Genomic DNA, 27,780 nt, shown 5'->3' with positions numbered 1-27,780 from the left:
GGCCGCGCTTGCTTCTTCTTCTGCCTTTCCTCCTTTCTAATTTAATTGTTCTGCTGAGCTGCTTTGAGATGCGGAAGCCAAGCTTAGAAGGAGCAAGTACGTTCTACCCTCGTGGGCTCTCTCTCTCAGCAGGTGATGTTGTCTGCCAAAAGCAACAACGACAACAGCAGAGAAGGAAGCTGTGGGTGTGTGCGCTTTACGGGTGCAGGTAACGCCATCACCGGGGAGTAGCACAGCTGCACATCGGAGCGCCATTTATTTACTTAATCATTTATTTTAAATTGTCTTGGCTACCGTGACTTCTCTTGATAGCTCCTGCTTGTACGAACACCTGTCTGCCCCCTCCTCCTCCTCCCCTCGCCCCTCGCCCCTCATCCTCCCTCTCCCACTCCTTCACACTTCTGCACGCGCAACAAGGATGTATAACCAAGCGAAAGTAACAACAGCAAAAGGCAAAGTGCAGTCGCTCGAAGGTAGCAAACCACCCAGCCACCCACCCAATTCCAAAGACCATTGAAAGGACCACGCACACGCAAATCAACAGCTGGACAAACGCAGGCAGAAATGCTTCCCCTCTGCGGCTGCGCGGCGCTGTCCGCCTCTACCCTTTCGGCGCCAGCCCTCTCGCCCCGCTGCGGCCTGCTCCGTCGCTGTGTCCCCGCCTCCTGCAGACCCTGTATCTCCACGACGGGCTCTTCTTCCTACTCCACCCATGGACTGCTCGTGGGCCGCCCGACCAGGCTTCTCCGCCAATCCGCCACCGCCGCCGCCGCCACCACGACCACCGCGCACGCCGGGCCATCTACCCCGTCCGACACCGTCGCCGCTCCCACCACCGATGCGGCGGGCCCGACGAACGACGCTGAGATCCGGTTCTACGACACCTTCCTTTTTTCCACCGAGGACGTCCATCTTCTCTTGCTCGAGGAGGCGCACCGTAAGCACGGGGTCTGGATGAACGTGCCTCCGCAGCTCGCCCCGACCGTGCCCGACGTCGGACCACCCACCATTCCCGAACCCCTTTACCCACCGAAGCAGCAGCAGCGCCTGGACGCGTTGATGCGCGGCACCGAAGCCGCTCGTCTCTCCCGCCGCACCTCGTCCACGAGCGGGACGCGTGAAGCGATCCATAGCTCGGACTGCCTCGCCTACGCCCCGACGCATGCGCCACCGCCGTTTGTGACGGCCGGCACACATTCACTGTGGTTGACGGGGGAGGCGGCGGGAGGTGATGACAGTCGAGCTACCGCTATCGCTGCTGCCGCTGCTGCCACCATGGTGGATCGGAGTGCCGCTGCGAACACCACCACCACAGCTGCGCAGCTGACGGTGACGGTGGTCGCCATTCGGGCCCCGGTGGACCAAACGATGTTGTTTCATTGCAGCGCGTGCGGCCGTGCGTTCCGTCGACGGGAGGCGGCCAAGGAGCACGTGGAGCAGCGGCACCGCCACGCGAGCGGCGAGGAGGAGGAGGAGGCGGAGGCGACGGTGCTGGAGGGCCCGGGTCTGGGCGAGATCACCGGGTACAAGAACGTGGTGGGCAGCTCGACGGTGAATTCTCCTGCTGCGGCGCCGAATGCGGCGTCCACGGCGACTGCGACGATGGCCGACCCGTTAAAAAACACTGCTGCTGTTGCTTCCCCGAGCGCAGGCGCCCGTGCCACGCTGAGCGGCGCTGCCTCGGCTACGTTGAAGGGGGTCTCGGCTCCGACGCGGAATGAGAGCGGTGCTGCGGCTGCTGCCACCACCACCGCCGGCGAACCAGCCGCTACGGCAGCGACTTCATCTCCCTCTTCGAAACTGGCACCGTCGTCGTCGAGACTGGAGAGGGCGGTTACCTCCTACCTCGCCTCTCCGACGGTGATCCTTCCAGAGGACGACCTCGTTGATGAACTCCTCTCCTCCGTGTGGGATGAAGTTGGTTTGAAGCGCAGCGATATCGCAAAGGCAGCGGGGGTGCAGGGCAGCACGGCGGTTACGGCCTCCGATAGAGATGGCGCGGCGATGTCGGCACGCCCTGCCGCTGTCAATGCCGCGCACGTGGACAGCTGCAACGGCAAGCTCTTCATCCCGAGCTCGGCGTTTGTGCACGGCAAGGCGGACATACGCGCCGAGCTCGAGGCGGAGCTGGCGAGCAAGCCACTCGCCCGCGCTACCCCAGAAGGGGCCGCGCCCGGTGTGCGACGGCCGAACATCGTGATGTCGTCCGCCAACAGTAAGGCGTCGCTGCGTCTGCAGACGAGGCGCCGCAATCCTGATGGCACCGTTACGCTGGCGCTGACTGACGCCATGACCGCCAGCGTTGGCGGCGCAGGGCTGAGCGCGGCGCCAACCGCATTGGAAATGAGTATCGCGGAGCTGAGCCGGCATTACCCCAACCCCTTCGGGAACAGCCCCAATGCCGCGTTGGTTGAGCAGGAGAAGGAGCCGGTCAACCCGTTCCGCGACGTGGAGGGGACGATGGCCGCCGCAGCGGCGAGGGAGGAGGCCAGCCGTAACGAGGTAGCGGGCGTGAACGACGCGGGCGGCGGCAACGAGTCGTGTGAGAAGAGTGGCGCGCTGCGTTGCGTCGACTGGCAGGCGCGCTTTGCATCTCGGCCCTACGCCTGCCCGGTCTGCCAACGACGTGCCTTACCGGGCTTCACGGCGGCGCTGGAAGCGGTGTCCGCGCCTTCCTTCGCCTCGGCGGTTGAGACCGAATTGACGGGCACCACAGGGTTGTCCTCGTCCGAATCCTCTACTGCCATTGCTGGTGATGGTGGTGGCGGTGCTTCAGCATCCGCCGCCAACGCCACCGCCTCCTCGTCTTCCAACAGATCAGCGCCGCTGACGGATGCGCAACGGCACGCAAATGGAAAAGGGAGGCAGGTGCAGAAGCGCAAATCAACGTCTCCGTCACCCGCCGGCGGCACTGCCGCTGCGGCTGCCACGCCGGCCGATGCGTCCATCACGGAAGTCGACGAGGAGGCGTTGAGGTGGTACGAGTCCACGGTGCCCCGCTTCCGCCTGCTCGATGCACTGGAGAACCACGTGGAGGCCTGCCACGAGGTCCGCGAAGCACCCCTCCGCACCGACCCGGGTAACAGCGCAGGGGGGACGGCGGATGCATCAGCAGCAGCAGCAGCGGCCACAGAGGAGGAGGAGGAAGAAGTTACCGAGGCAGATTGGCAGAGGTTGTACCGCGTCGCCGCGTCACCAATGCAGTCGGCTGCCACGGAGATGTTGACGGTGCGCCGTGTGTATCGCGCCGTCGCGGCAGCCAAAGCCCGGCGCGCTGCCTCTCTCAACTCTTCGTCGTCTGCTTCCTCGTTGTCAACGACCACCGCCGCGACGGCGTATGCTGACGGGGAGCGCGGCGTGCGAACGCGGTCCGCAGAGGCTCCTGGCGCGAGTACGGACGACGTCCCCGCAGGTGGTGCCGGGCTGCATAGCACGGCGGGCGGTTCCTCTGGCAGCGCGGAGCAGATCGGTGTGGCAAAAACGCCCGGCGACGATGCCGGCACGTCCGCCGGTGCTGACGACGCAAGCGACGCGTTGGCGGACGCGGACGCACCGCACGTGCACGTCCGCGCCGCCGTGAACACCGTCCTGGTCGGGGTGGTCCGTGACGTGCAGGAGGGCTTTGTGGGCGCCACCCGCGTGCTCCAGTACGTCCTTGCTGTCCGCAACAGTATCAGAGACACGACCGCCATGACGACCGCAACGTTGAAGTCAGGCACGACTACACCATCTTCGGCTTCCAGCACTTCGATGTCATCGTCTGATGCTTCTGTTGCTGCTGCTGCAACTGGTGCAGAAGCGGAAGAGCAGAAGAGAAGGAATGAAGATGACGTGGAATTGGTGGTGGTGCGCTGCATGGGGGATCTCCTGCCGGCTGCACTGCTGCATCAGCAGGTGCATATCGGTGCAACGGTGTTTGTGACGGGTACGCTGCGGATGAACCGTAATGTGGATACGGCCTCGCGACGCTCCCACGCGTACCCGTATGTGCAGGTGGTGCCTCCGCTGGGCTCGGTGCGTGTGGTGAAGTGATCACCAGGTGAGTAACAGCAAACGATGGCGGCGGGTGTATGTGTGGGTGCATCCTGGCGGGTCAGCAACGATGGTGGATGCGTCGTCTTTGCTAAGAGGACACCTTTATTCTCATGAAGAGCAGCGTTCAGGCGACATAAGCGATGTCTTCCCCCCTCTCGCCTTTCTTTCTCTTTTCGGGTTTACGGTTTCCCTCTTGTCGTTCTTCACAGAATTAGTACTATTTTTTTGTTCTGGCTGTTATTGCGGTGGTTGGTCGGTGACTTGTGACTTGGGATATAACTGTTTTCTTCTCTTTCTCTGCGTAAGGGCAAATAAGCGACTCTGTGGGTGCGAGATTGACACGTTGTGTTGACCTCATATGTGTGATGTGGTGTAGTGGTTGCGGGATCGGTAAGACCAAGGATGGTGCTCTCCCCTTCTCCCTCCCCTTCTCCCCCCCACACATATGTAGCTGAGCTTGTGAGGGTGGTTTTGGAGTACGGCGCAATTCTCCCTTCTTCGGGCGGAAAGAGCAGCGAATAATCATAATAAAGGGATGGCAGCCAGCGCTGCTGCGGTGATTAGCGGATGGTAGTTTGAGAGGAGGTTGCAAGAAGCAACACACGAACCTGCGGTCTCCAGCACAGCCGTCGTCTTTGCGGACGCATCGCGGGCGGCGCTGTGGACTTGTGGGCGTGGTGGTGGTAGTGGTGGTGTAGTGAAGTGTTATATATATGTATGTGTGTGTCTCGTCGAGTGACGTATGCACACGAGTTGCGCATGTGTGGCTTCGTGTACCGCCGCCGTCCTGCAAAGGATTCTGTGCAGTGACTCCCTCTCCCCCATACTATTCTGTGAATCTCGTTATATATATGTGCTGTCTGCTCTCTCTTTCTTGTCCTTTTCGCTTTGTACACGCAGCAACGTCAGCCTGTGCGTAGGGTTCAAAGACAGGAGCAATACACACACACACACCTCGCTTCCTTATATCCATAGACACACACGCACACACGCACACACGCACTCGCACAGAGAGACAGCAAAAGGAAGGTGACGATGTCCGGCATGTCGCTCGCACAGTCCCGCCTGCGAGAGGAGCGTAAGGCGTGGCGCAAAGACCGTCCCTTCGGCTTTTGGGCCAAGCCGATGGAGATCGCTGCCCCGCTCACCGCCGCCGGTCAGAAGCGCGACCGTGACGGCGCCAATCAGCAGCAGCAGCAGAGGTTGAACACCGGCAACGGAGCCTCCCCGCCTGCGGTGTCGTCGTCTCCGAACTCCCCTGCGAACGCCGCCGCCGCCGCCGGGGCTGGGGCCGGCTTGGATCTCCTGCACTGGGAGGCCGGTATCCCCGGCAAGTCCGGCACACCGTGGGAGGGCGGTGAGTTTCGGTTGCGCCTCCACTTCACTGAGGACTACCCCACGAAACCGCCGAAGTGCGTCTTCGTACCGGTGCTCTTCCACCCCAACGTGTACCCGAGCGGCACCGTCTGCCTGTCGATCCTCAACGAGGAGAAGGATTGGCGGCCGAACATTACCATTAAGCAGATACTGCTGGCGATTCAGGAGCTGCTGGACCACCCGAACATCAAAGACCCGGCGCAGGAGGAGCCCTACAAGGTGTACATGCGAGACACGAAGGAGTACGAGATGCGAGTTCGGCAGGAGGTGCAGCGGCATCACTGGAAAGGCGCGTGACCGGGGACGGGGGCGGGAATCATCGTATGTGCGTGCGCGGGTGTGGACTCGTCTCTGTGGGTGTGGGTGGGTGGTGAGGGAGAAGGACGGCGGGGGTGGGTGTTGTGCGTGTTGGGTAGAATAAAGGCAGCGAGTTTCGTACTCCTTCCTATTTAAAGTGAAATGTTTTCCTCCTTTTTTTTGCGGTGAAACGCGCGCGGGAAAACGGATTTTGAAAACAACAGAAGAAAATATGAATGAACGCAGAAAGAAACGCAAAGCGAAAAGGGGGAGGGGGGAGTACACCCAATTTGAGAATGCGTGGCAACCTGAGGAAATGCATAGGATAGTGTGTGTATGGGCGAGAGTGCTCGTGTGTGGGTGTGGAATGGGCAGACCGCGTTACTGCAGGTGCTTCTCTCCCTTGTTGTTTTTCTAGGGAGCACTTTCTATGACTATTTTTTGCGCTCGTTCTTCTCCGTTTTTTTCGTTGGGGGGGGGGGGTTGCTGAGCTCTGGCGCACATCACTGTCCACTCACCCACTCACCCACCCACCCACACACACCGATACACGCCTCACCAAGTATTCGACATTAGCAAAGTCCGACGTACACACACACACGCAAACACACATACACAAGGAAAGATGGGTCGTGCGTCAAAGGACAAGCGCGATATCTACTACCGCAAAGCGAAGGAAGAGGGCTACCGCGCCCGCAGCGCGTACAAGCTACTCCAAATCCACGAGGAGTTCAACATCCTCGACCCGGCTGAGATCCGCACGGGGGCTGTGGACCTGTGTGCGGCCCCGGGTAGTTGGTCGCAGGTACTGGCCCATCACTTCAAAACCCTCGCAGCCACAACGGCATCATCCTCATCATCGTTGTCTTCGGCATCACCGCTGCCCCCGCCCCGCGTCGTCGCCGTCGACTTACAGGAGATGGCTCCCATTGAAGGCGTGTATGTTTTGCAGGGCGACATCACGAGCGAGGCGACGGCGCACGAAATCATCCGCCTGCTGAATGCGCCAGAGGACAGCCTCCACCTCACTGCCACTACCGCTACTGCTGCTGTTACCCCTGCCGCTCCTGCTCCTCAAGACGGCGATCAACCTACGTCACCCTCTTCATCTTCGAAGGGCGCTTCCCCGCGCAAGGCGGATATCGTGATCTGCGACGGCGCCCCCGATGTCACCGGCATGCACGAACTAGACGAGTATCTGCAGCATCACCTGCTACTCGCTGCCCTGCACATCACCACGTTTATGCTCCGCCGCGGGGGCTGCTTTGTGACGAAGATGTTCCGCGGCCCTAACACGCCCTTCTTAATCGCCAAGAGCGAGGTCTTCTTCGACCAGGTACGCGTCGTGAAGCCCAAGTCGTCGCGGAATGCGTCAATGGAGAGCTTCCTGCTGTGTCAGGGCTTCCGACTCCCACCCGGGTACGTGCCACGCTTCCTGGGAGACGCCACAGCCACGACGCACGCGGCGAGTGCTCCTTACCACAGAAATGAAGAAGAGGAGGAAGAAGGAAAACGAGAAGAGATCGTCGTACGGACGGACGAGACGGTGCAGGTACACGCAGCGGGTCCGCTACAAGCGAGCGACTTCACCCCGGCAGCTCCGCGTTATCGCTACGCCGTCGCCGCTCCTGGTGCTGCTGTTGCTACTGCCGGCGGTTTATCGGCCGTGGCAGCGTCGTCGTCTTCGTCGGAGTCACGGGCAGCCTGTACGCTGCCCGGCAGCGTCCTCGCGCCGTTCTTGTCGTGCGGGGACTTGAGTGGGTTTGATGCGGATATGTGCTACGACCGGCCGGCGGACACGACGGTGCTGGCGCCGGTCCAACCCCCTCTGCAAGCGCCGTACTTAGCTGCTGCTGCTGCTGCGGCGGCGGCGGCGGCGGAGGTGAAGACGGCGACGACGGGGAGCGATACGTCGATGAAGCGGTTGAAGGTGGAGGCGCCGCCTTGATCGCGGTTTTTAAATTTTGTTTCTTCTAATGTTTTTAAATGCCGGTGTGTGGATCTGAGTGCGTTTAATTGGCCTTAGCTGCGTTGACACGCGTTGTTAAAAGCTAATTCTGCATGAGGCAACAAATCGAAAACAATATATATATATATTGTCTTCCTCCTTTCTTTCCCTGCTGGCTCAGCAAGCCCTGATGATGACGACCACGAGTGTGAACGCACAAGCGAACCCTCATCACTGCATTCAATGGAGCTCGAACAAAGGAGTTGACGGATCGTTCCTTTTCTCTGTTAATGAAGAATGCTGATGAGACAGCGAACGGTGTGATTCGTCGCCCCTTCGCAGAGCGTGGTAGCGAGTTTCTCCTGTTGAGGATGAAGTACTTCGGCTCCCCTCTCCCTCTCCACCCTCCCTCCTCTCTCTTTCTCGGTTTCTCTTTTCTGTCGTCCTTCGCTTGTGGTGCGCGCGCTCCGCTGCGTACATCACACTTCACGTTCACATAACGGGTCATGCAGTCTTTACTCATTCTTTCCTCTTATATATACTTATATCTGCGTGTTGCCTCCAACGCATCTTTTACACCGCCTTTGGTTTTCATTTCCTCTTGCTTCTCTCCCTCGCCGCCGGTCACTCGCAAAGGGAGCGTACACGCACACAACAACAAGCGGACACACGCACACGTATATATATACCATTGAACGAGTTGAGAGGCGTTGAGCCAGAACAGCACTCCTTCTTCTGCTTCTCTCGTCTTCCTCCTCCTTCTCCTCCTCGGTGAGATGTCGCCTTCTGGTATTATCGAAGACTGTGCCCACACCCTCGACGTAGCGGAGGATCACTACGCCAAGGGTGACCGCGCCACCGCGCGTCGGCTCCTGCACGCGATTGTGCAAACGGCGGTCACCGCCGACGACGTGGACGCGATTCGGGCGAAGGAGCAGGCGGTGTACCGTCTCGCCGAGCTCCTCACCGCGACGAAGGACGGCCCGGCTGCCATCCAGCTTCTCACGGATGTCCGTCCCTTCTTTCAAGTGTTGCCAAAAGCGAAGACGACGAAGATGGTGCGGAAGCTGTTCGAGCACATCGTGCAGTGCGGTGTCCCGCTGCAGGAGCAGGAGACGGTGTGCCTGGCTACGGTGGACTGGGCACGGCAGGAGAAGCGGACCTTCCTGCGACATCGCCTGCAGCTGCGTTATGTGGAGGTGCTCTTTGCAGAGAACCGTAAGAACGACGCCCTGTCGGCGCTCAGCTCTCTATTGAAGGAGGTGCGCCGTCTTGATGATCGCACCCTGCTGCTGGAGATCTACCTGCTGGAGAGCAAGCTGTACTACGCCGTGCTGGACACGCAGAAGGCACGCGCGGCGCTCGTCTCGGCGCGCACCACGGCGAACAGCATCTACTGCCCCCCGCTGTCGCAGGCAGAGATTGATCTGCAATCTGGCGTGCTGCACGCCGAGGAAAAGGATTCCAAGACGGCGTATTCTTACCTGTACGAGGCGTTTGAGGGCTTCCATCAGCTGGGCGATCAGGCCCGCCAGGCCCGCCGTGCGCTGCGCTACATGATTCTCGCGAAGATCACGACGGACATGCCGGATGAGCTGACGGCGCTGCTGTCGTCGAAGAACGTGCTGGAGTACAAGGGCAGCGACGTGGATGCGCTGCGCGGTATTGCGGAGGCGTACAACAAGCAGGACACGCACCTCTTCAACGCGATTCTTGGCAAGGCGCGCGCGGAGGCCGAGGCGGCTGGGACGGCGAACACAGAGACGGATCTGCTGGCGGATGAGGTGGTGCGTCGACAGGTTAATGACATGTACAACACACTGCTCGAGCGCCACTTATTGAAGGTCGTGTCGCCGTACAATCGCGTGCAGATCGACTACATCAGCGGCTTACTGCAGTTAGATGCGATGGTCGTGGAGCAGAAGCTGTCTCAACTGATTCTCGATCGCAAGCTGCGCGGCATTGTGGATCAGCAGCATCGGTGCCTCATCTTATTCGATGAGGAGGCGGCCGAGATGTTGAAGTCTGGGAAGGAGGGGGAAGGAGATGAGTTCTACGAGAACGCGGCCGATGCGGCGGCGGTGGCGGACCAGACCTCGACCACGCTGTACCACGATGCCTTGACCGCGCTGGAGTGCTACAACACCCTCGTCACCTCCCTCTTTGACAAAGTGAACGGCAAGTTCGATGCTCTGGTGGAGGAGAACATCGCAAAACACAAGGGCGAGAAAGACAAGGAGGAGGGGAAGCGACGGAAGAAGGATGGTGATGCCGAGGAGGGAGCGGCGAAGGCGCAGAAGAAGACGGAGGGGGCGCCTGCGCCGGGTGGAAAGCCCAAGAAGGACAACGCGTAACATACGGGGGGAAAACGGGAAAGAAGAAAAGAAAGAGAATGGAGGAGTAGAAGATTTTAGCTTTGCTGTTTTCTTTTGAGCCACCGTTAATGAGGCGGAAAGAACACCCCCAAAAACGTACGCACCACCAACATCATCAGCAGCAACGAGGACGAGTCAACGCGAAGCGGACAACTTTTTCTTTTTGTATCTTTTATTGGGTGTGTGCTTGGCCAACTGGTACGAGATCTCGCGTTGATCGCCTCATTTCTTTTCCCCTTTTGCATGCGTTGTCTTGAGTGTATGATTGCTCTGTTGATGTTCTTCCACTCTTGGTGGTGGCTCGCCACGATTGTACGGGCGGCCCCCTTATTTTCTTTTCTGTTTTTCCTTCTCCCCTTCTCCACCCTATTCCCTCCACCTTTCATTTTTTTTTTCCCAGGTGGTGTCGTCGTGATCGTCGATGGTGTTGGTTGTATGTGTATGTGCGTGTGTGTGTGTTTGTGCTGTTGATGCTATGCTACATCTATTTTTGAAGTGGACATGTTCATGTGAGCGTGGTGCGCTCTTCATTCTCGTTGATACGGAATTACTGAAAGAAGAAGGAAAAGAAAGCCCCGTGAAGCCGCAACGTTCAGTGAGTTCGATGCGGGATTCCACGGTGAGTTGAGAGCGAAAAGGAAAGGAAACGAAAGGAGAGCGCTGCACTGCGGCAGCCAATTTGTTTTCCGGAAATGACGGATCGCGATGCACACCCCGGCGGCACAGCGTTCCAGCTCCGCCGTTTGCGAAGTGCGGGCAAGGAGTGCGCTTTGATGACCGCGGAGAAGGGTCAGGAGCCGCTCGTCGTCAGCAATGATGCCACTACTCCTCCTTCGGAATGAAAACGAGTTCCGCAAAAAGTCAGGTTGAAAACACCGAAAACAAAACAGCATCACTTTTCGGTGACACCCCGACTCCGTAAGAGAGTGGGGGAGAGAGAGAAAGGAGGAAGGGGGAGGGAGGAGCATCATGGCTGTACGCAGATCGACTCACGTGCGTTTTGTTTCTTTCGCTCCTGTCCTTCTTGTCTTTAAACCTTCTGCTCTATTTGACCTTTTTCTTTTCTTCTGCCGTCTCCTTTGTCTTCCCTTCACTTCCATTTTATTCATATAATCTCCCTCCCCCCTCCCCCCCTCAAACAGAAGTTCGTTCGTTTGTGCGAAGAAAACAAAAGGAGGAGGAAGAAGAAGAGCCGACATCACGAGAAAGGCGTGGGCGCTGTAAACTGTTCTCCTCCAAGTAAAGAACTGGAGAAAGCGAAAGAGAAAGAGAAAAGAAAAAAGGGCTGCGCCACAGCTTCTCGTTCTTATTATTACCTCTTCTTGTATTTATTTGGGATCTTCCTGAACAGAAGGGACGGTGAACCACATCAACACACATACTCACACACACAGGTGATATATATTTATATTTAAAATTAAATAAACCACCAGGAAGGGCGAAGCGACGAGCCATGTCGGAGGCGCAGCTGACAGGGCACAACGCCCCCAACGGAAGCACCACCCTCAGCGGAGACGAGTCCCGCACGAAGAAGACGAAGCCGGAGGAGTTCGAACACCCCTTCTGGTACGTCTACCGCCAGCGCGGCGTCGAGTACTGGGATTACAAGAATGCGGTGGTAGACTTCAACAAGAACTTAGCGCCGTACGAGCTGCTGCAGAAGATTGGCCGCGGCAAGTACTCGGAGGTCTTCCGCGGCCGAAACCGCAACAACGGCTGTCTGTGCGTGCTGAAGCTGCTGAAGCCGATCCGGTACCAAAAGGTCCTGCGAGAGATTAGCATCCTGCGTAACCTGTGCGGGGGGCCGAACGTGGTGCGTCTGCTGGACGTGCTGCGCGATGACGACTCGCAAACGGTGGTGCTGGTCACCGAGTACGTGCACAACCCCACTACCCTGCGCAACCTGCTCTACACGAATAAGCTGACGAACTTCGATATGCGCTTCTACCTGTACGAGATTCTTCGCTCCCTCGACTTCGCGCACCGCCGCGGCATCTTCCACCGTGATATCAAGCCGTACAACGTGATGATCGACCACGAGCGGAAGATTTTGCGTGTCATCGACTGGGGCCTCGGGGAGTACTACATCCACGGGCAGCCGCTGAACTGCGGCGTCGCGACGCGGCACTACAAAGGACCAGAGCTGCTCGTCGGCTACCGCCACTACGACTACTCGCTGGACATCTGGTGCGTCGGCTGCGTGTTGGCGGGCTTGCTGTTCCGCAACGACCCCTTCTTCGTCGGCACGAACAATGAAGATCAGCTGCTGCAGATCGTTGCCGTCTTTGGCAAGAAGGCGCTGTTCCGCTACCTGGAGAAGTATCAGTGCCGCATCTCGCGCGTTGTAGAGACGAACCTGCGCGCGCTGCCCGATGAGCACGTCGACTGGTGTCGGTTTATCCGGAAAGGTTCGCTGCAGGAGTCGTGGTGCGACGCGACCGCGCTGGATCTCTTAGACAAGATGCTGCAGTTTGACCATCAAGACCGCATTCTAGCGCACGAGGCGATGCAACACCCTTTCTTCGCCCCGGTACGGGAGGTACTGGCGAAGGACCCGCAGGAGCAGTACCCAGTGGTCCGTCACTGAGGAGGAAGATGGGGAGCAGAAGAAGGATCGCCGAGAGATGGTTGAAAAAGAAGCAAGAAAGAGACGAGAGGCGAGAAGGTGCGCAGGCGTTTAATGAGATCTTCGAAGAAACCTAAGTACTTATCTCGTTGACGCCGAAACGCGAAGTGGGTGGAGGAGTTGGCCGTTCAACCAACGCGGGAAGCACCTGAAGGTGAAGGGAAGGAGCTGTCTAAGAAAAGATAATAGAGAAAAATAATAATGTGAAGGGAGTCATTGAAAGGTGACAGCGTTGTTGGTGGTGTTGTTGGTGGTGGTGGTAATAGTTTTTTAGCAGCTGTTCTTTTTATGTTTTTCTTCTTCCCCTTCCTTCCTCTCCGTCTCCCCCTTTCAGGGTAATTCTGTTTTTGCGCTGCCTTATTGATAGGAGAACTCCTCACAACGTGTGTTTCCGTGTCGCTGCCTTCGTTTCCCACTGCCGTTGTTTCTTCGGTTCTTGCTTTTTTTTTTTTGGTTGGTTGTTCGGCTTTGTTCCTCGATTCACCTGCACTGCGCTTCACGTCCATCATGATGGAAGAGGGGAGAGGGGGAGGGAAGGGACTCTGCGCACGCTTCTTATGGTGTGGGGGAGGCTCGCGTTTTGTAACTGCTGCCGCCGCTGTCCCTCTCTTTCTCTCCCTCTTCCTCTCCTCCTCCCTCTTCTCCTTCTCCGCTTCTCTTCTCATACTCCTTGAAAAAAGGAAAAACCATCTCAACGTGAACGTTGCTGCGACTTTTTTTTTGAATATAGATTCACTTCGTGAAGGTGACGTAGGCGTTGGTGCCTCTCCCGAACACCGTTTGCAGTGGCGCCTCTCTTGTCTTTTTTCTTTTCCTTTCTTCTTTCTCTTTCCAAATCGGACCTGATGTGGAGCCCGTAGTCGTTGGTAATGTGCGTGTTCTTTATTATTATTATTATTGTTAGTATCTCTCTTCGCGGTCTTTTTTTCTTCTTCTGGGATTTTCTCCTGTGACAGAGCCTGCTCGCTGAACAACGGCAAGTACTTAATGTTTGCGCGTTCCTCTCTCTGGTTTTCTCTTGATCTCTATTTGCATGTGGGTGTGTGCGTGAGGGTGTGTGAATGCATTATTACGGTTGTTACTGTTATCTAAGGTTGCTGATGTTTCCGTTGTTGATGTCGTTGCTCTTTGTTGGTTTTTACTTTTTTAAAAATTTTATTTGTTTTGGTCTGTACAGCGCGGCGCCGCACGAGGCGATGCAAAGGCTGAGGCAGGTCTTTCTTACGGTGCTGTTTTTCTGTTGTTTTTTTTCTGTTGTTGTTGTGTGTGTGTGTGTGTGTGTGTGTGTGTGGTTTGACTTGCTGAGTTCTTTGATGTTCCATCTCTCCTGCGATTCGCTTGATTCTTGCTTCATTCGTCATTTGATTGATCAGCATCGCACGATGAATCCCTCTTCAGTTCATATATCTATCTTGGTATATCTATATCTGTATATCTGTTTGACTCCGTTTAAGAAATACGGAGGACCGCAGCTTGACGCGGGCGAGTTTAGCGTCTCCCACGAAAGATCCGTGGTTGCAGCTGGAAGACGGGTAGCGTTGCTGCTGGGTTGATGCCTTCGTTAATAATAATAATTATAATAATAACGGAAGAAAGGAAGGCAACGCTATGCCTTCAGCTTTGCCACACGCGTCACTCGTGCACATGAGCGTGGTAGACGGTCGGAAGACCACGTCAGCGTACTTTCCCTCTGCCTCTCCCTGTCCCACTCTCCTTCCTTCCTATGCAGAGCTTCCTTCTTTGCGTGAGAGGCGTACGGTGACGCACAACGCAACACAGCCCTCACGCCCTCGCCCTTCTCCTAGTCGAACGTACGCTCTGACAGCGGTGTGTGTGTGTGTGCCGGCCGAGAGGGGGATACCAGCAGCAACAACAAACGGCACAGCAGTGCATTTTCTGTTGATGATCAACGACTGCCGACAACCTGCTCTTTCCTAAAATAATAGAAAAAAAAATAAGAAGAAAGAAGAAGAACCGCTGCTTAATTGTTGTCACTGCACCTCCCTCCCTCTCTACATACCGGGAAGTCTGTAGCGGCTGCCATGCGGAGAGCTCGTCAGAACTGGGCCGTCCAGCGGACACCGTGCCGCATCGTATTCGTCAACGTTTTGCTGGCATCGGCACGATGTCTTCTCATCCAACCTTCCAGGCGAGCCGCCACCCCGTCATCTGCACGTCTCGCAGCGGTGACGTCGTCTTTGGTGAACGAAAGAAGAGGTGCTTCTTCTCCACTACCTCACACCTGCACTCAACATGAACAAACGCATTCGATTAAGAATACCCATAAGAGTCATCACCGTGTTAATGAGGAAGACAGCTCAGCAGAACAACCGTTTCGCACGCGCAGGGAAGCCGCCGCCGCGACATCATCGTCGTTTCGCGGTGAGCGTAGTAGACGGAGACCTGTGCGCGTACATCGCTGCACGCGTGGCGGCGTGCGTGATGGTCGTGTGGGGCGAGACGGCACAGCCACTACCGCCGCCGCCGCCTCCACCTCCACTGCCTTCCCCGCAAACAGGAACCACGGCAACCCCAGCAGCAGCAACAATGCACCGACACCCCCCGCTGCTGCCGCTGCATTTCACGCCTTTCTGCGGCAGCAAAACTGCCCTTACGTTCGTAGCTCGGCAGACGAGGCAGGCGGTGAGGAGCCGAACGCGCCTTCGCTTCCCCATCGCTCTCTGCTTCAAAGCAGCGAGGCAGGGAGTGAAGTGGAGCGGTTGTCGTCGTGCGGACGCAGGGAGTCGTCCGGCGCGTCGCGCGAGGCACCCGCGCCTCCTCGTGCGGGAGCTCGGAGGCGGTGGAGCAGCAACGCGAGCGCGCTGGACGCTGCACCGGATAGCGGGAGCCCCCATGAGAAGTATCATGAAGATGACGATGCAATGCGTACGTGGTGCCTCCGCCCTGCCACGGTGCGGCCCACCACAGCTGTTTCACAAGCACGGGCACCGCTTCCCACGTCGTCCTCGCGCACTGCGCAACAAGAGCAGCACAGGCGCGACGGTCCGCAGGACGCGCCACGGCAAAGGCGGCACGAGCTGGTGCGGCAGGCCGGTCTTGCGATAGCGAAGCAGATGTCAGGCCGGCATCGACACGAGTACCGCCGCACTGCTTTGCAGTCCTATCAGCTACTGAAGAAGATGGAGGGAGATTTGTTTTACTGGAGTCAGCAGCGTCGACAGCAACGCAGAGGCCGCAATTACGATGCCCCGCCGGCAGCAGCAGCAGCAGCGGCGGCGGCACCATCACTGCGAGCCGCTATCCATGGTGGCGATGGCAAGGATGAGACGAACGTGGATGCGGTCGAGGGCCGTTTGTTCGAGTACGCCGGGCAAGTCCAACGCACGCTGCATCAGCTTACCCCACGACACTTCGATGCTATGCGTGGCTACCGCTTGCACCGCCCTTCGTCCGCGTCCTTGTCGTCGCATCCAAAACAAGGAGCACCGCGACTCATATCTGAAAAAGGAAAAGAAGTGGACGAGGATGCCGCGTCGGCCGCTGCACGACCGCCACTGTTTCTCCTTCGCCTGCTGTGGCGCCTGCTTCACATAACGCGGCTTTTCTATTCCATTGGGCGACACGCCTCGCTGCCGCGCTCGGCGGTGCATTCCTATGTGCTGTCCGCGAATTGCGCGTACGGCATGCGAGAGGTTCTACGCGTGCTGGGCGAGGAGCTGGCGCTGGCGCCGTTAACGCTTGCCGCTCTTTCTTCTTCATCCTCGTCAATGCCTTCCTCCGCGGCGTCGGCGGTATCGTTTTCACGAGAGGAGCTCTTTCAAGTGTTTTACGCCGCGCTCTGCATCTCCAGCGAGGAGGTACCGAACGTCCCCGTCGCCGCTCCAGCGGCGTTCACTTCCAGCGACCACCGCACCGATTTCCTTCTGCGTTTTCAGCGCGACTGCGCCGGCGCCGCTGCCGTGGCGGCCCGCATGCCGGTGGACGAGTGGTGTGTGCGCTGGTGGTGCCACGTGTATGCCCCGCACCACGCCGCTAGCGCACCCGAAAGGGATGCTACGAACAACGACAACAATCAGAAAAGTACATCTTCGCTGACAACGGAGAATGGAATGGATGACTTGCTGACACTGGGACAAGCCATGGACGTCATACGCGCCTCGTTGTACGCCACCACCAGCGTCGAGGTGACCACTGCTTCATCATCCTCATCTTCGGCTTCCACGACGTCGTCACCGTGGGCGTACTTCGAAACCTTCCCACGTGGGGGAGCGGAAAGTCCGAGCAGCCGCCGCGGCACGCAACAGCGTGAACTCGAGCGGCGGTACCGCCCTCGTCTGATTGGGGCGCTTGGTGGGGACCGAACGTTGCTGCGCATCCCCTACCACCTCGGACAGCGGTTTGTCGCGGTGTTCTTACGGCATATCTTGTCGTCGTCCGCCGCCACTCGCACAACGTCTCCTGCTTCTTCTTCCTCGACGTCTTCGGCTGATCCTTCCCAAAGTGTGTCATCGAAGGAGGGAAAGGCGGAGGGAAGATATGAAAAGGTGAGCGGGTTTGAGGAGGTGACATCCGCCTCATCATCATCATCATCGTCTGCGTTTGTGCACGACGCAACCAGTGTGGAGGCCGCGCTGGGCCGCCTGCTGCACCGCCACGACCGCGACGCCGTACGCGACGTCGCGCTGCTGTGCACCGCTATTCTCTACTTTGAGGTCTTCTCCGCGGACACGGCGGCCTTCATGGCACACGCGGCGCCGCTCTGTCAGGCGCAAGTGGAGCTGCTGAGCGGGCACGAGATCAGCTGCGTGTTGCTCGCCTACGCCTCGCTGCAGCGGTGGGAGGGACGTGCGAGTAAAAACGGTGGCGGGGCTCCCGCGGCGGCCGCAGGGACGCCTTCCACTAGCGGCGCAGGAAGAGTATACAGGGAGGGCCGTACCAGACCGAGAGGTAGTGGCGGTCGCTGCTCCTCCAGCTCGAGCGGACACGGCCGCACCACAATGGCCAACAACAACCCCAGCAGCGGCGACCAGGATACAGGTACGACGGTGCACGTGCAGAGCGCTTCATCCGCTTTAAATGCCGGGCAACCCAGCCGCGCAGCGACGCCTTCGTCTTGCGTCTCCTCAGCGGATGTACGCCGCGGCGAGATGCGGAGCGCTGAGGTCGACGGGCGCCGCCCCGCGACCCGGTCGGAGTCACGCCGCCCGGCGGGGTGGGACGGGGTAGACTCGTCCGCTGCGTCGTCGTCGTCGAAGCGAACAACGCCACCGCCTCTTTCCCCCGCGGCAGCCTCTTCGTCGTGGCACGCATTCTTCGTTACCTTGGGCTCTCGCGCCGGGCAGCTGGGTGACACGTTGAGTGAGGCGGACGTGACGCGGGTTCTGCGGGCGCTGGAGCTGGTGGGGCTTGAGCACGAGGACCTGCGCCGTGCGCTGGAGTCGTCGTTGCGCATGCGTAACCTCGGCCGCAGGGTGCTGTACGAGACGTAGGTAATAATAATAGTAGAAGAGGCAACAGTGGAGGGACCGTATTACGATGATTCTTCTCTGTTTTTCTTTCATCTGATCTTCTTTAAAGGAAAAAGAAAACACACACGATGCGGAGTGGGACGCCTCGACCGAGGAGGGACGTGCCACGCCGCGAAAGGCCGCCCAGGCAGTGATGTAAGGTGTACGGTTAACATGATATTCGTCACAGATAGGAAGACAATAAAAGAGGGTTGATTCTTCTAGGCGCGGAGGTCGTTCAAGGAGGGATATATATATATATATATATATATTGGTGCACACACGTTAATCCAAAGAGCGCTCTTTTTATTGGATGAGCACCCATTCTGAACGCTTCCTTTTTTTTTTCCGAGAGGGATTTGAGCGTTGCTGCATCGCAGGTGGGCGACAACGCCGAGTTTCGGTCCCCGGAAGCGGCAGGGCCGCGTTCATTTCTTCATCCCTCCCCGTCAACCGGTAGAGAGAGAGAGGTGCTGCGGAAGAGATATCTGCACGCGGTCGGCAGAATTGGCAGTGCAAAAGGTCCATTTCGTGTGCGCGTGAAGGCCCGTTTTTGTTCTTTTTCTGGGAGCTTGCGAAAGGAATGATCGAATGTGAATTACGGTTTGAATGGAATCTAAGTGAATATCAACTTCGGGGACTCCTTTCTACTTTCTTCTCCTTTTCCACGGACAGTCTTCGACTTCCTCCTTGTTCTCTCTTCTGTTCGTTTTCCCGCCCACTCAGGCCCACTCCGCCCCGCTTTGAGGGCGAACTAATCTTGTTTTGAAGTCTGCCACTGCGTTCGTCTTGGTTCCCGTTCCAGGTGAAAAAGATGCTAATAAATAAATCAATATGATATGTTGCTATCTTGCGAAAACTAATGTTGTTGTAAATGACCCCGAGTGATCGTGAGGGTCGTGGTTTACCCCTGTACCGAATTTAGAAGTTAAGGGAGAGGAAAACACAAAACGCCGCTCTTCTATCTCGCTTTCGTTTCTACGAACCTTTTATCTCCCCCCCTCCCCCCTTCTCCATCTCAACCTACAAACACTAACAATTGTTCACTATGTTTTTTTCTTTCAGTCGGACGGTTACGATCGCCTCTCTCCGCTGCTCTCCTCTGATTTTTTTTTGGGGTTACATACTCGTTTCCCTCTCTTCTCTCCCCGCTTTCCTTTTAAACGCGCAACTGGCGGCGCCTCTGAGGTGCCCACGAGTTGTTAGAAAAAAGAAAGGGACTTCTTCGAGAGAAGAGCGAGCCATTCGATCGACAGAGAGAGGGAGGTATTTCACATCGCTTCGTTTTTGCTGCCTCTCTCTCTCTCTAGTTCTTAGTTCTCTACATCCACATATGTTATTCTTCTTCTCTTAACGCGTGTAATACAGCCATTACAGGTTTTTTCTTTCTTCGCCTTTCTTCGTCCGTCGGTGCTCTTCTCTGTGTTTTATCGGCAGGCCGGAGTCCGTGGCAGAGTCGGCGTCGCGACCTCATGTACCCGCCCCTCTTCCCTCCATGATCCCAATCGGCTACCATCCTTCAGACAAAGGTTGAACTCTTCTTTCTTTCCGTATACTTCCGTTACACACCTGCGGCCATTACGGTGTCGCTCTTCTTTTCTTTCTCCCTTTTTTTTTTTTTACCTCTTTCGCGTTCTCACATGCGTTTGCCTTCATCCCCGCGTAGTTCACGAGAAGACGGCGATGCGTCCGTCGATGCCGCCGCCGCCGCCGCCTCGCCGCCGCCGCCGCCATCGCGCGATCCACCGTTGTTTTTCGCAGAGGCACAAATCTCACGAGGTCAACCGGCGAGCGGATCAGTGCAACAGCGCCGTCGCGACGACGCTGGCGGTGCGCATCCCTCTTCCTCTTGCTCTTCATCGCCATCCCCTTTGCAGGTGTTCGTGCCATCACCGTTGCCGCCGTCACCACCGGCACGGTCTGCCTCGCCAGCGCCCCCCCGGACCCAACACCTCTGCATCTTAGCAGCCGGCGTGCTGGTCTTCCACGTCCTCACCTCCGTGCTGCAGGAGTGTATTTTCCACCTGCCGGGCTTCTCGAACGTGCTGCTCATGTCTTTCGGGGAGACCGCGTGCACGACGGCGCTGATGGCCACCCATCTGACTTGGGTCTGGTGGCGAGGAGGAGGAGGAGGAGAGAGGCGAGACGACTCCGCGGTCGACCACCATCAGCACGACACAGCAGGGGCGATGACGCGTCACGCGCGACGACGAGGGGTGTGGCGGGCACTATCCGCGTACGCCGTGTACTGGCGCCGCATCACAGGCGCTCTTCGCCGCATATTCCACCCCTCCACGGTAGAGCTGCATTGGTATGTGCGGATCGCGTTGCTCCTGTCCTGCAGTCTCTACCTGACAAATCAAACGTCCATCCTGCTGAGTTACCCGCTGCAGGTTGTATTTAAATCGAGTAAGCTGCTGTGCATGGTGGTGGTGCGCCGGTGGTGGATGCGGGGGGACACGGATGGTGGGAAGCGTGTATCGGAGTGCGACACAGACCCTGACAGCGTCGAGCAGCGAGCGGGGCATCGCCAACCCCGAGACGGTACGAGCAGGAGAGAAAGAGGAGGTGGCCTCGCCGTGCGAGGGTGGGTGGATTCACGTGCAAACACGGCGGTGGACGAGCGCCTTCGCCGTTGTCTGCCGCGGCGCCAGACCGCAAAGCGAGACGACGAGCCTGCGCCACGCGGCGAGTGCCCCTCTCACCACCACGCCGGCGTCGCTGATCTGCATGGCGCGCAAGAGGACGCCTCGATCCCTTCCGCAATGAAGACTGCAGCCATCGCCCCCACCACGCCGTCCGTAGCCGCCGCTTCTCTGCGAGATGCTGCGGTGCGGTGCCCTTCAAAAGAGTGGCCAGGGAGTGAGGGGAGCACGGCGGCACCCTCTCCTCTTTCTATTCCAGTGACAGGGAGTGGGAGCGGCGGTGTAGTCCCTCTTGCGGAACAGCAGCCCCGTGATCATCGCCGGGGCTCAATGTACCACGTCAGCCAACGACAAAACGATGAGGACGGCGGCGGCAACCGTGACATTGAAGACGGCGCCGACGGGCGAGGGATGACGGCAAGAAACAGTCGACACTCACTCCTACAAAGCTGGCTCGCGAACGCCGCTGTTACACGATGCAGCCTTTTGCTTGCTTTGTGGATGAGAAGGACGCTCGGAATGCTAACGCGGCTGCTCCTGTGCTGTTGCGGCTGCTCCTCCTTCGCCCGTCGTGAGCGGCCACCTCCCCCGCATCCTTTACGGCGTCTTCGAGCGCTGCTGCTCGGCACACGTCTCACCACTCCTTTTTCTCTATCGCCATCACGCACCGCCAGAACTGCACTGCGCGGTCTGCGTGGGTTAGCCAAAGACGGCGAGCTGCAGGCGTGCACGGTCATTGTGGTGGGATTGATCATCTTCACCTACGCCTCGAAGCTCGACGGCGGTGCGGCGGTGTCCGCCGTGGCGCAGAACGAGGATGATCTGAATGGCGGGGGCGGCGGCGCGATGCTGCTTCTGCTGCGGCGGAGCGCTGTGCCGGCAGAGCTGATTAACTCGACAGATAACGCGGCGGACGCGCCCCGCACCGGAGTAGGTCTTAATGCAGTCCAGCACCCCACGACGGTGCTTCCCGAGCAGCCATCACCACCACCATCACCCTCACCGCTGTCGTCGCAGCCGCAAAGCGTAAACTCAACCCTCGCCAGCTTCGCTGTGTCAGCCGAACCGCATTCCAGCGCGTGGCGTACGATGACAGACTTGTACACGGTGTGGATCGTGTCGTCTATAGGCGTCGCCGGCGTGTTACTGTCAAACCTGATGGACGTGGTGATTTACGTGCTGGAGGAGGTGTACTGCTTCCAGACCGCGGGTAGCACCGCGTGGACCTCTCCGCCGTCTGTTCCGACTCTGCCGTCGTCGATGGAGGTCTCGACGGACACGGCACTGCGAGGACGGCAGCACCCGCGTCAGCAGCACCACCACAACTACGCTACTTCTTCTTCTTGTGCCGCTCCTCCTCCTCCGCCTGCCTCGTCACACCAAACAGACGCCGCCGTCGAGGTGAACGCGGAATCGACGGCGCCCCACTCCGCTCAAGCAGCGGCAGCAGCAGCCTCTCAGCGAGTACCCGCCACTTCGCAAGAGGTGCTATTTATGTTGAACGGCCTTGCCAGTATTTTCTACTCCCTTGGCCTCGCCCTGCCATGGCTATCGGAGTACGCTGCTGGGGGGACGTGCTCTCTCGCGCCGTTGACGGCGCCGAACACCACGACGTTACCGTTCCTTAGCTTCACGATGTTGATCATACTCGTGGCGGTGACCAGCCTCATCGGCACCATGTGCCTCCTCACCATTGTCGCCGAGTACACGGGAGTGACAGCGGTGATCGTCACGAGTGTGCGCAAGACGGCCACTGTTTTGCTGAGTTTTGTGCTGTACGGCCGGCGCTTCACCTCGGCACACGCGATTGGGTTGGCGGGCGTGATGGGGGGCGTCGTGTGGAATGAACTGCTGCGACGGCAGCACGCCGCGGCGACGGCGTAGCGGGCCTTGTTGTTGTGCCGATTACTGATATATATATTTACTGCGGTGATAGTTTGTGTACGTGTGCACGACGACTTCGTTTACGTCTTCCTTCCCCACGCGTTCTCTCCTCTTCCATCTTCCATCTTCATTCTTCACTCTCCCGTCACTTTCATGGGCCGCATTTTTGTGACGGGAAGAGAGCGCAAGAAGCCGCGAAACCGCTGGCGCTCGACGTTGGCCGGCAGGCCATGAACCAATGGGACACAAAAGGAAAGCTGCCCATTTTTAGTATAATACATCCTGCTGCGGCTGGGTGTCGCTGCAGGGACGACACCTGCGCTCGTATGCGCGAAGCTCTTCGGTGTCATACTGCCTCTCGCTCTCTACATATATCGGCTGGCTGTTCTCCACGCGCACGCTGCCGTGGAGCCGCGCCACGCTACCTCACGCCCAGTGCGCCGTTGCCCCCACCTTCTACGCATCGTGCCCCCTTCCCTTCCCTTCCCTTCCGTCTCTCCCTCCCTTGTGTGTGCGCCTCTCGTCCCCCGCACCTCAGGTGCATCGCACGCGTTACTTTACCAAAGACACGATCAACGTAAAATCGAAACACAAGTCACGTATATGTCAGCCAGATAGAGGGAGCAGTATATAGAAAAGTAGAAGATATAACAGGTGTAGCCTTCTTCACCTCTCCTCTCGCAAGTTCTCATTTTTTCTTTCCGTTTTCCTAAGGGGATGAAGTCGCGTGCAGCGCAGCGGCAGGGAGGAGAGAACGCCCACAACGTGTCTCCGGCCTCCGATGCACTTCATCTGGGTGTTGCGCATGCGCTGACCCCCAGCGAAGGAGCGACGGTTGCCGTGCTCACGGAGGGAGGTGCGCAAACCCGTCTCTTGGCGAATGACGCTGCTGCTGCCGCCGTTGTTGCTGAGGAGGGTGATGACCCCGAGGCTAGCGAGGATGGTGAGCACATCTCTCAGCAGCACGTCTGGCCGCGTAGCTGCTCCTACCCACTCGTTGGCGGTGTTCGCCGTTTGTGCCAATCGACATTGTTTTTTCTCACGCGCTCATTCTCGGCGGCTCCCCCCGCTACGCCCGCCGCAGCACCTCCGTCGTCCGCATCAGCGCAGGCGGGCACGGCTGGCCGCCCCTCGCGCTCCGTGCGGAAGCGACCGTCTCCTTTCCGCGGTGCCGTCTCCACCCTTCGCGCACGTGCGCGACGCCACCCCGTTCTCTGTGGTGTGTGTGTGTGTATCGTTGTGGTGCTGGTGCTCATCGCCGCGGACGCGTTCCTCAGCCTCGTCGCACAGATGATGCACCTGCCGTTGGGTGGGGATGCCGGTGAGCTACGAGGCGCGGACGCGACCCGGCAGCGGCAGCCCACCGCACAGGGAGGGGCAGGGGCGAAGACACCGTCACAAGACAGCGGTCACGCGTCTTGGCTGACCAGCTCACTCTTCACCGTCGTGTCCTTCCTCTTCCCCACGGCGGTGGCGATGTGGAGAGAGATGTCGCTGCGCGAGCCGGACATCTCGGCGGTGTATTTGTATGACGATGCAGCGGCGGCGGTGTACCGAGATCACAACGTGCTCGAGCGCGCATATTTGCCGCGTCATGCGTTGCCGTGGGTGACGATCGATGCAGCGGTGTTTCGCACGCCGGCGGAGTGGGCGCGTGCGCCGCTGGGCCGCGACGACCTGCTGCCCTTCCCCGCGTCTCCCTCGGCCGCACCGCAGGCGGAGGCGAGCGGTGGTGCCGCACCTGCGGGGCAGGAGAGCACAAGGCTGCCGCCGGAGATTACGGTGACGGTGTATTCGCCGGCTGGCACTTTCCGCAGCTACTACTGCGCGGATGAGCCCAACCGCACCCGCGTGGATGAAGAGCTTTACATGGACCCCGCACGCAGGGCGGTGCTCGACAGCGTTTTTGCCGACTCCCCTGCGGCGTTGAAGGCAGCGCAGACCGGTGCGCCGAAGCGGGCGTCGGCGGCCGACTTGCGGTGCCGTGGCTGCACGTTTCAGTGCGTCCACCCCCGTTTTCTCCGGGGTGCGCGTGGGCGTGGCGGTGCGGCGGCGGCGCTTGCCGGCGACGTGGTGGACGGCGGCGCGCTCTCGTGGGATGTGTCGTTGGAAGACGTCGACGCAGGGCTGATCCAACTGCCGGGTGACAGCGAGGGTGGCAACCACAACGGCAGCAGCAGCATCGTCACTGTCACACGGAACGATCTCTTCACCTGCAAGATGGTGTACGCCAATGACGGCCCGAACCCACGCGATGTGGCTATGCGTCGTGCCCTGCTGCTGTCCACGGACGTCTGGCTGGCTCACTACGGCGGCGCGCTGCCATTCTATTACGTGAATTACAGCACCGCTGCCACGCTGCTTCCACACGGCGCGAGCGGCGGTCTCAACACCACGACCGCGTCGTCGCTGCCGCCTTCCTCCCCCTATTCGCTCGTGCGTCTGCTGCCTCTGCACACCGTTGGGGCGTACGAGGAAAGCATTCAGAGCTTCCCCGGTTACGCGCTGTGGCAGGCCCACTGGACACAGTTCGATGCCGTGTATATGCAGCAGAGGGTGCGCCGTCCCTCCCTGCTGCCGCGACCGCGGGGATGGCGAGCCACCTCCCCCACCGCATCTGGAAAGGCAGCGGCGGTTCCCCCGGGCACCAGTTTCTCCATGTGGGGTCACGTGCACTTGGTCCTGCACGAGTTTCAGCTGATCGTGTTTCTCAACCAGCAGCTGCGAGCCGCACGGGCCGCGGAGCCGCAGCGGGAGTCCCTCACCGAAAACGATGCCCCGTCCCTCATGGCGGCGGCCTCGGGTGTGATCCCGCGGATGGCTGTGGAGCTGCTGCACGGCGCGGACACGATGCTGCTGCCTATGGAAGACGAGAACTTCCACGTACCCGCGACTAGCGGTGTCCGCTGGCGGCCCCCCTCGGTCGCGGACTGGAGCGGGACTCCGCCGCACAACACCACCCACGAGCCGCGCAAACTGCTGCTCCCCTTTTCCGCTGGTGGCCGCATCCCCGCCATCGCCGCTGCGATCAGCAACTGCTGGCATGGGCGGATGTGGTGGCTGTCGGAGCTGTCGCGTTACTATCCGGTGCACAACTTCGGCCGATGCAATATCCCGCCCCCGCCGCCGATGCCGGGAGACGCGGAGCCGCCCTCTGCCGGGGGCATCCCGCAGCGGGTGCGCTATGGTTTCCCTGCCGAGTGCAAGGCGCAGAAGATCTACCCACACCACGACTCCGCCATGGAGCGCGCTCGGCGGAGGCTGAGTTCTTCATTTCCTGCTGTGGGGCGGCCGCGTAGCCTGTCACACGAGAACCGCAATCACGAGCTGCGCTGCGTCTTTCGCAAGTACAAGTACGTCCTGGCCTTTGAGAACACGGTGGAGGATGGCTACGTGACGGAGAAGGTGTACAACGCGCTGCTGAGTGGCGCACTGCCCCTGTATGTGGGCGCCATGAACATCGACCAGTACGTGCCGCAGGGCGGGTCGCGTGCGGGGAGTCAGCACCCCCAATCTTCTCCCCCCTCTGCGTCTCCCCCGCCCGTACTGTCTGTCTTACCCGTCCTTCAGATGTTCCCCATTTTGAACGAGACGGCGATGCGGCTGGAGGACCGACGGATAGTGAAGTTGCACGAGGAGGAGGAAGCCATTTCCGGCGAGGTGTTGCGGACCCATGCGGCGACGCTTCGCACTGATGCTGCGCAGGCGCGCCGTGCAGCGGCCACGTCCCCCAGCCAGAGGAACGTCAACAACGGTGGTCGTCCGCCTGCCGATGCAGGAACGCACGAGACGATGGAGGCGACGGCGACGTTGGCGGAGTGGACCGCGCGGGCCATGGAGGCGGTGGCCCGGCAGGCGCCCAACAACAGCTGTGCATCGCACTTCCTGCTGTACAACACGGCGCCGTCGACTGCCGTGCCGGAGGCGAAGGACGCGGGCAGTGCAGTGGAGAGTGTGGCGGATCTGCCGTTCCACCTCCCGCTGGGGACCTGGCCGGCAGCGAATGCCGCCGCCGCCACCCCCCCTGCCTCGCCCGGTGAGACGGCGCTGACGGAGGCGGGCGCGGACCGTCGCACCGCATCTGGCTTCCCGTCGTTTCTGTGGCGCCTCCATCACGACCTCACTCGCCGCTTGAATCTGCACGCGCAAGGCGGCGGCACGGAGGAGAGGGGCGAGAGGAAAAAGACGGCCACGAAGACGCAGCCGAAGCAGCGCTCCGTGACCATCTTCTCGTATCCCTTCATCGATCTCTTCGCTAACACCGCGCGTGGGTTTGCGGAGGAGGTGGCGGCTGCGAAAGCGAAAAGCACACGAGTGTCCGCAAATGCAGTGGGCGATCAGCTGCCGCGTGGCACGCCCGCGCTACCGGATCGCATCGAGGCCTTTCACGACTACGACGACACCGAATTACCGGCGGGCGAGACAGGGAAGACGAGCCGCGAGCGTGCCGCGGCGGGGAACACGACGCAGGGGGTGTGGCTCAGTCGGGGAAACGCCTTCTCTGAGTATTACGTGCGCCGTCGTATCCCACCCGCCGCCAAGTATGAGGCGGCTGTGCGTACGAGCGACGGACCACCGATGAGCGGCTTTGCGCAGCTGGCGGCGTACCTGCGTGCACTGGATGCCGATCCTGGCTTGGTGGAGCAGGCAGGTTACTTCGACTGGTGGAAGGCGGAGAGGATGGAGGACTTTGGCGGGGCCTTCTTGGAGAAGCTGTACATTCCGCACCCCATCTGCTCAATCTGCGCCGGTGCCTTGGAGAAGAAGGAACGAAGAGGACTCGCGTGAGTGTCTTCTCATCTCATTTACTTATCTATTTGAGAAACCAATTCAACATTCGTCGATGTAGGGGATATGAAGAGAAGCTCTTTGCCGTTTGCTTTTTTTTGTTTTGCTACTCTGGTTCGAGCGGGTGTGCGCGTGCACGTGTTTGTTGAGCATGAGCTACACCACCTCAAACCACAAGGTCCGCCTTTTCTGCCTGTACAGAAATCTAAGGAGGAAGCTATCGCTGACATGGATGGTAGCAACTCCCTGTATCTTCTCTCGTTTTCCAATGGCGATAACACGAGGTGTTGTCCCCCCTCCAAGAGCCACCTAAGGCCGCTGAGACAACGACTTCAGT

At 59.2% G+C, this 27,780-nt stretch overlaps 8 protein-coding genes across 15 annotated transcripts; all 8 read left to right on the top strand.

Annotated features, from left to right (window-relative positions):
* Positions 1-416: 416 nt before the first annotated feature.
* Positions 417-4,032, top strand: ABB37_08919 (putative mitochondrial RNA-editing complex protein MP81; the record flags this gene model as incomplete). Of its 2 annotated transcripts, none has more annotated exons than XM_015808091.1 (1): positions 417-4,032. In XM_015808091.1, exon 1 carries the CDS (start codon positions 565-567, stop codon positions 4,030-4,032), a length of 3,468 nt encoding a protein of 1,155 aa, XP_015653376.1. In that variant the 5' UTR covers positions 417-564. The 2 variants fall into 2 exon arrangements, with proteins under 2 accessions (XP_015653376.1, XP_015653375.1); XM_015808090.1 differs by having other exon boundaries at positions 431-4,032.
* A 902-nt stretch (positions 4,033-4,934) lies between these two features.
* ABB37_08918 (putative Ubiquitin-conjugating enzyme e2) lies at positions 4,935-5,709 on the top strand (the record flags this gene model as incomplete). 3 transcript variants are annotated; one of them, XM_015808089.1, is made up of 1 exon in its annotated part: positions 4,935-5,709. In XM_015808089.1, exon 1 carries the CDS (start codon positions 5,071-5,073, stop codon positions 5,707-5,709), a length of 639 nt encoding a protein of 212 aa, XP_015653374.1. In that variant the 5' UTR covers positions 4,935-5,070. The 3 variants fall into 3 exon arrangements, with proteins under 3 accessions (XP_015653374.1, XP_015653373.1, XP_015653372.1); XM_015808088.1 differs by having other exon boundaries at positions 4,944-5,709; XM_015808087.1 differs by having other exon boundaries at positions 4,955-5,709.
* A 562-nt stretch (positions 5,710-6,271) lies between these two features.
* ABB37_08917 (putative FtsJ-like methyltransferase) lies at positions 6,272-7,657 on the top strand (the record flags this gene model as incomplete). Of its 2 annotated transcripts, none has more annotated exons than XM_015808086.1 (1): positions 6,272-7,657. In XM_015808086.1, exon 1 carries the CDS (start codon positions 6,335-6,337, stop codon positions 7,655-7,657), a length of 1,323 nt encoding a protein of 440 aa, XP_015653371.1. In that variant the 5' UTR covers positions 6,272-6,334. The 2 variants fall into 2 exon arrangements, with proteins under 2 accessions (XP_015653371.1, XP_015653370.1); XM_015808085.1 differs by having other exon boundaries at positions 6,285-7,657.
* Positions 7,658-8,168: 511 nt separating this feature from the next.
* ABB37_08916 (putative proteasome regulatory non-ATPase subunit 6) lies at positions 8,169-10,011 on the top strand (the record flags this gene model as incomplete). Of its 2 annotated transcripts, none has more annotated exons than XM_015808084.1 (1): positions 8,169-10,011. In XM_015808084.1, exon 1 carries the CDS (start codon positions 8,434-8,436, stop codon positions 10,009-10,011), a length of 1,578 nt encoding a protein of 525 aa, XP_015653369.1. In that variant the 5' UTR covers positions 8,169-8,433. The 2 variants fall into 2 exon arrangements, with proteins under 2 accessions (XP_015653369.1, XP_015653368.1); XM_015808083.1 differs by having other exon boundaries at positions 8,293-10,011.
* A 1,162-nt stretch (positions 10,012-11,173) lies between these two features.
* Positions 11,174-12,619, top strand: ABB37_08915 (putative mitochondrial casein kinase II, alpha chain; the record flags this gene model as incomplete). Its single annotated transcript, XM_015808082.1, has 1 exon — positions 11,174-12,619. Exon 1 carries the CDS (start codon positions 11,486-11,488, stop codon positions 12,617-12,619), a length of 1,134 nt encoding a protein of 377 aa, XP_015653367.1. The 5' UTR covers positions 11,174-11,485.
* A 1,767-nt stretch (positions 12,620-14,386) lies between these two features.
* Positions 14,387-18,108, top strand: ABB37_08914 (hypothetical protein; the record flags this gene model as incomplete). The annotated part of the gene is made up of 1 exon (XM_015808081.1): positions 14,387-18,108. Exon 1 carries the CDS (start codon positions 14,701-14,703, stop codon positions 18,106-18,108), a length of 3,408 nt encoding a protein of 1,135 aa, XP_015653366.1. The 5' UTR covers positions 14,387-14,700.
* Positions 18,109-19,190: 1,082 nt separating this feature from the next.
* Positions 19,191-22,655, top strand: ABB37_08913 (hypothetical protein; the record flags this gene model as incomplete). The annotated part of the gene is made up of 1 exon (XM_015808080.1): positions 19,191-22,655. The coding sequence occupies exon 1, from the start codon at positions 19,767-19,769 to the stop codon at positions 22,653-22,655; it is 2,889 nt and encodes a 962-aa protein (XP_015653365.1). The 5' UTR covers positions 19,191-19,766.
* Positions 22,656-23,065: 410 nt separating this feature from the next.
* On the top strand, positions 23,066-27,443 carry ABB37_08912 (hypothetical protein; the record flags this gene model as incomplete). 3 transcript variants are annotated; one of them, XM_015808079.1, is made up of 1 exon in its annotated part: positions 23,066-27,443. In XM_015808079.1, exon 1 carries the CDS (start codon positions 23,946-23,948, stop codon positions 27,441-27,443), a length of 3,498 nt encoding a protein of 1,165 aa, XP_015653364.1. In that variant the 5' UTR covers positions 23,066-23,945. The 3 variants fall into 3 exon arrangements, with proteins under 3 accessions (XP_015653364.1, XP_015653363.1, XP_015653362.1); XM_015808078.1 differs by having other exon boundaries at positions 23,193-27,443; XM_015808077.1 differs by having other exon boundaries at positions 23,221-27,443.
* Between the last annotated feature and the right edge of the window lie 337 nt (positions 27,444-27,780).

Source organism: Leptomonas pyrrhocoris (assembly GCF_001293395.1).
Source record: "Leptomonas pyrrhocoris isolate H10 chromosome Unknown, whole genome shotgun sequence".
In the NCBI taxonomy this organism is placed as follows: domain Eukaryota; phylum Euglenozoa; class Kinetoplastea; order Trypanosomatida; family Trypanosomatidae; genus Leptomonas; species Leptomonas pyrrhocoris.
The sequence above is the reverse complement of the archived record's forward strand: the minus strand, read 5'-3'. Positions and strand labels throughout refer to the sequence as shown.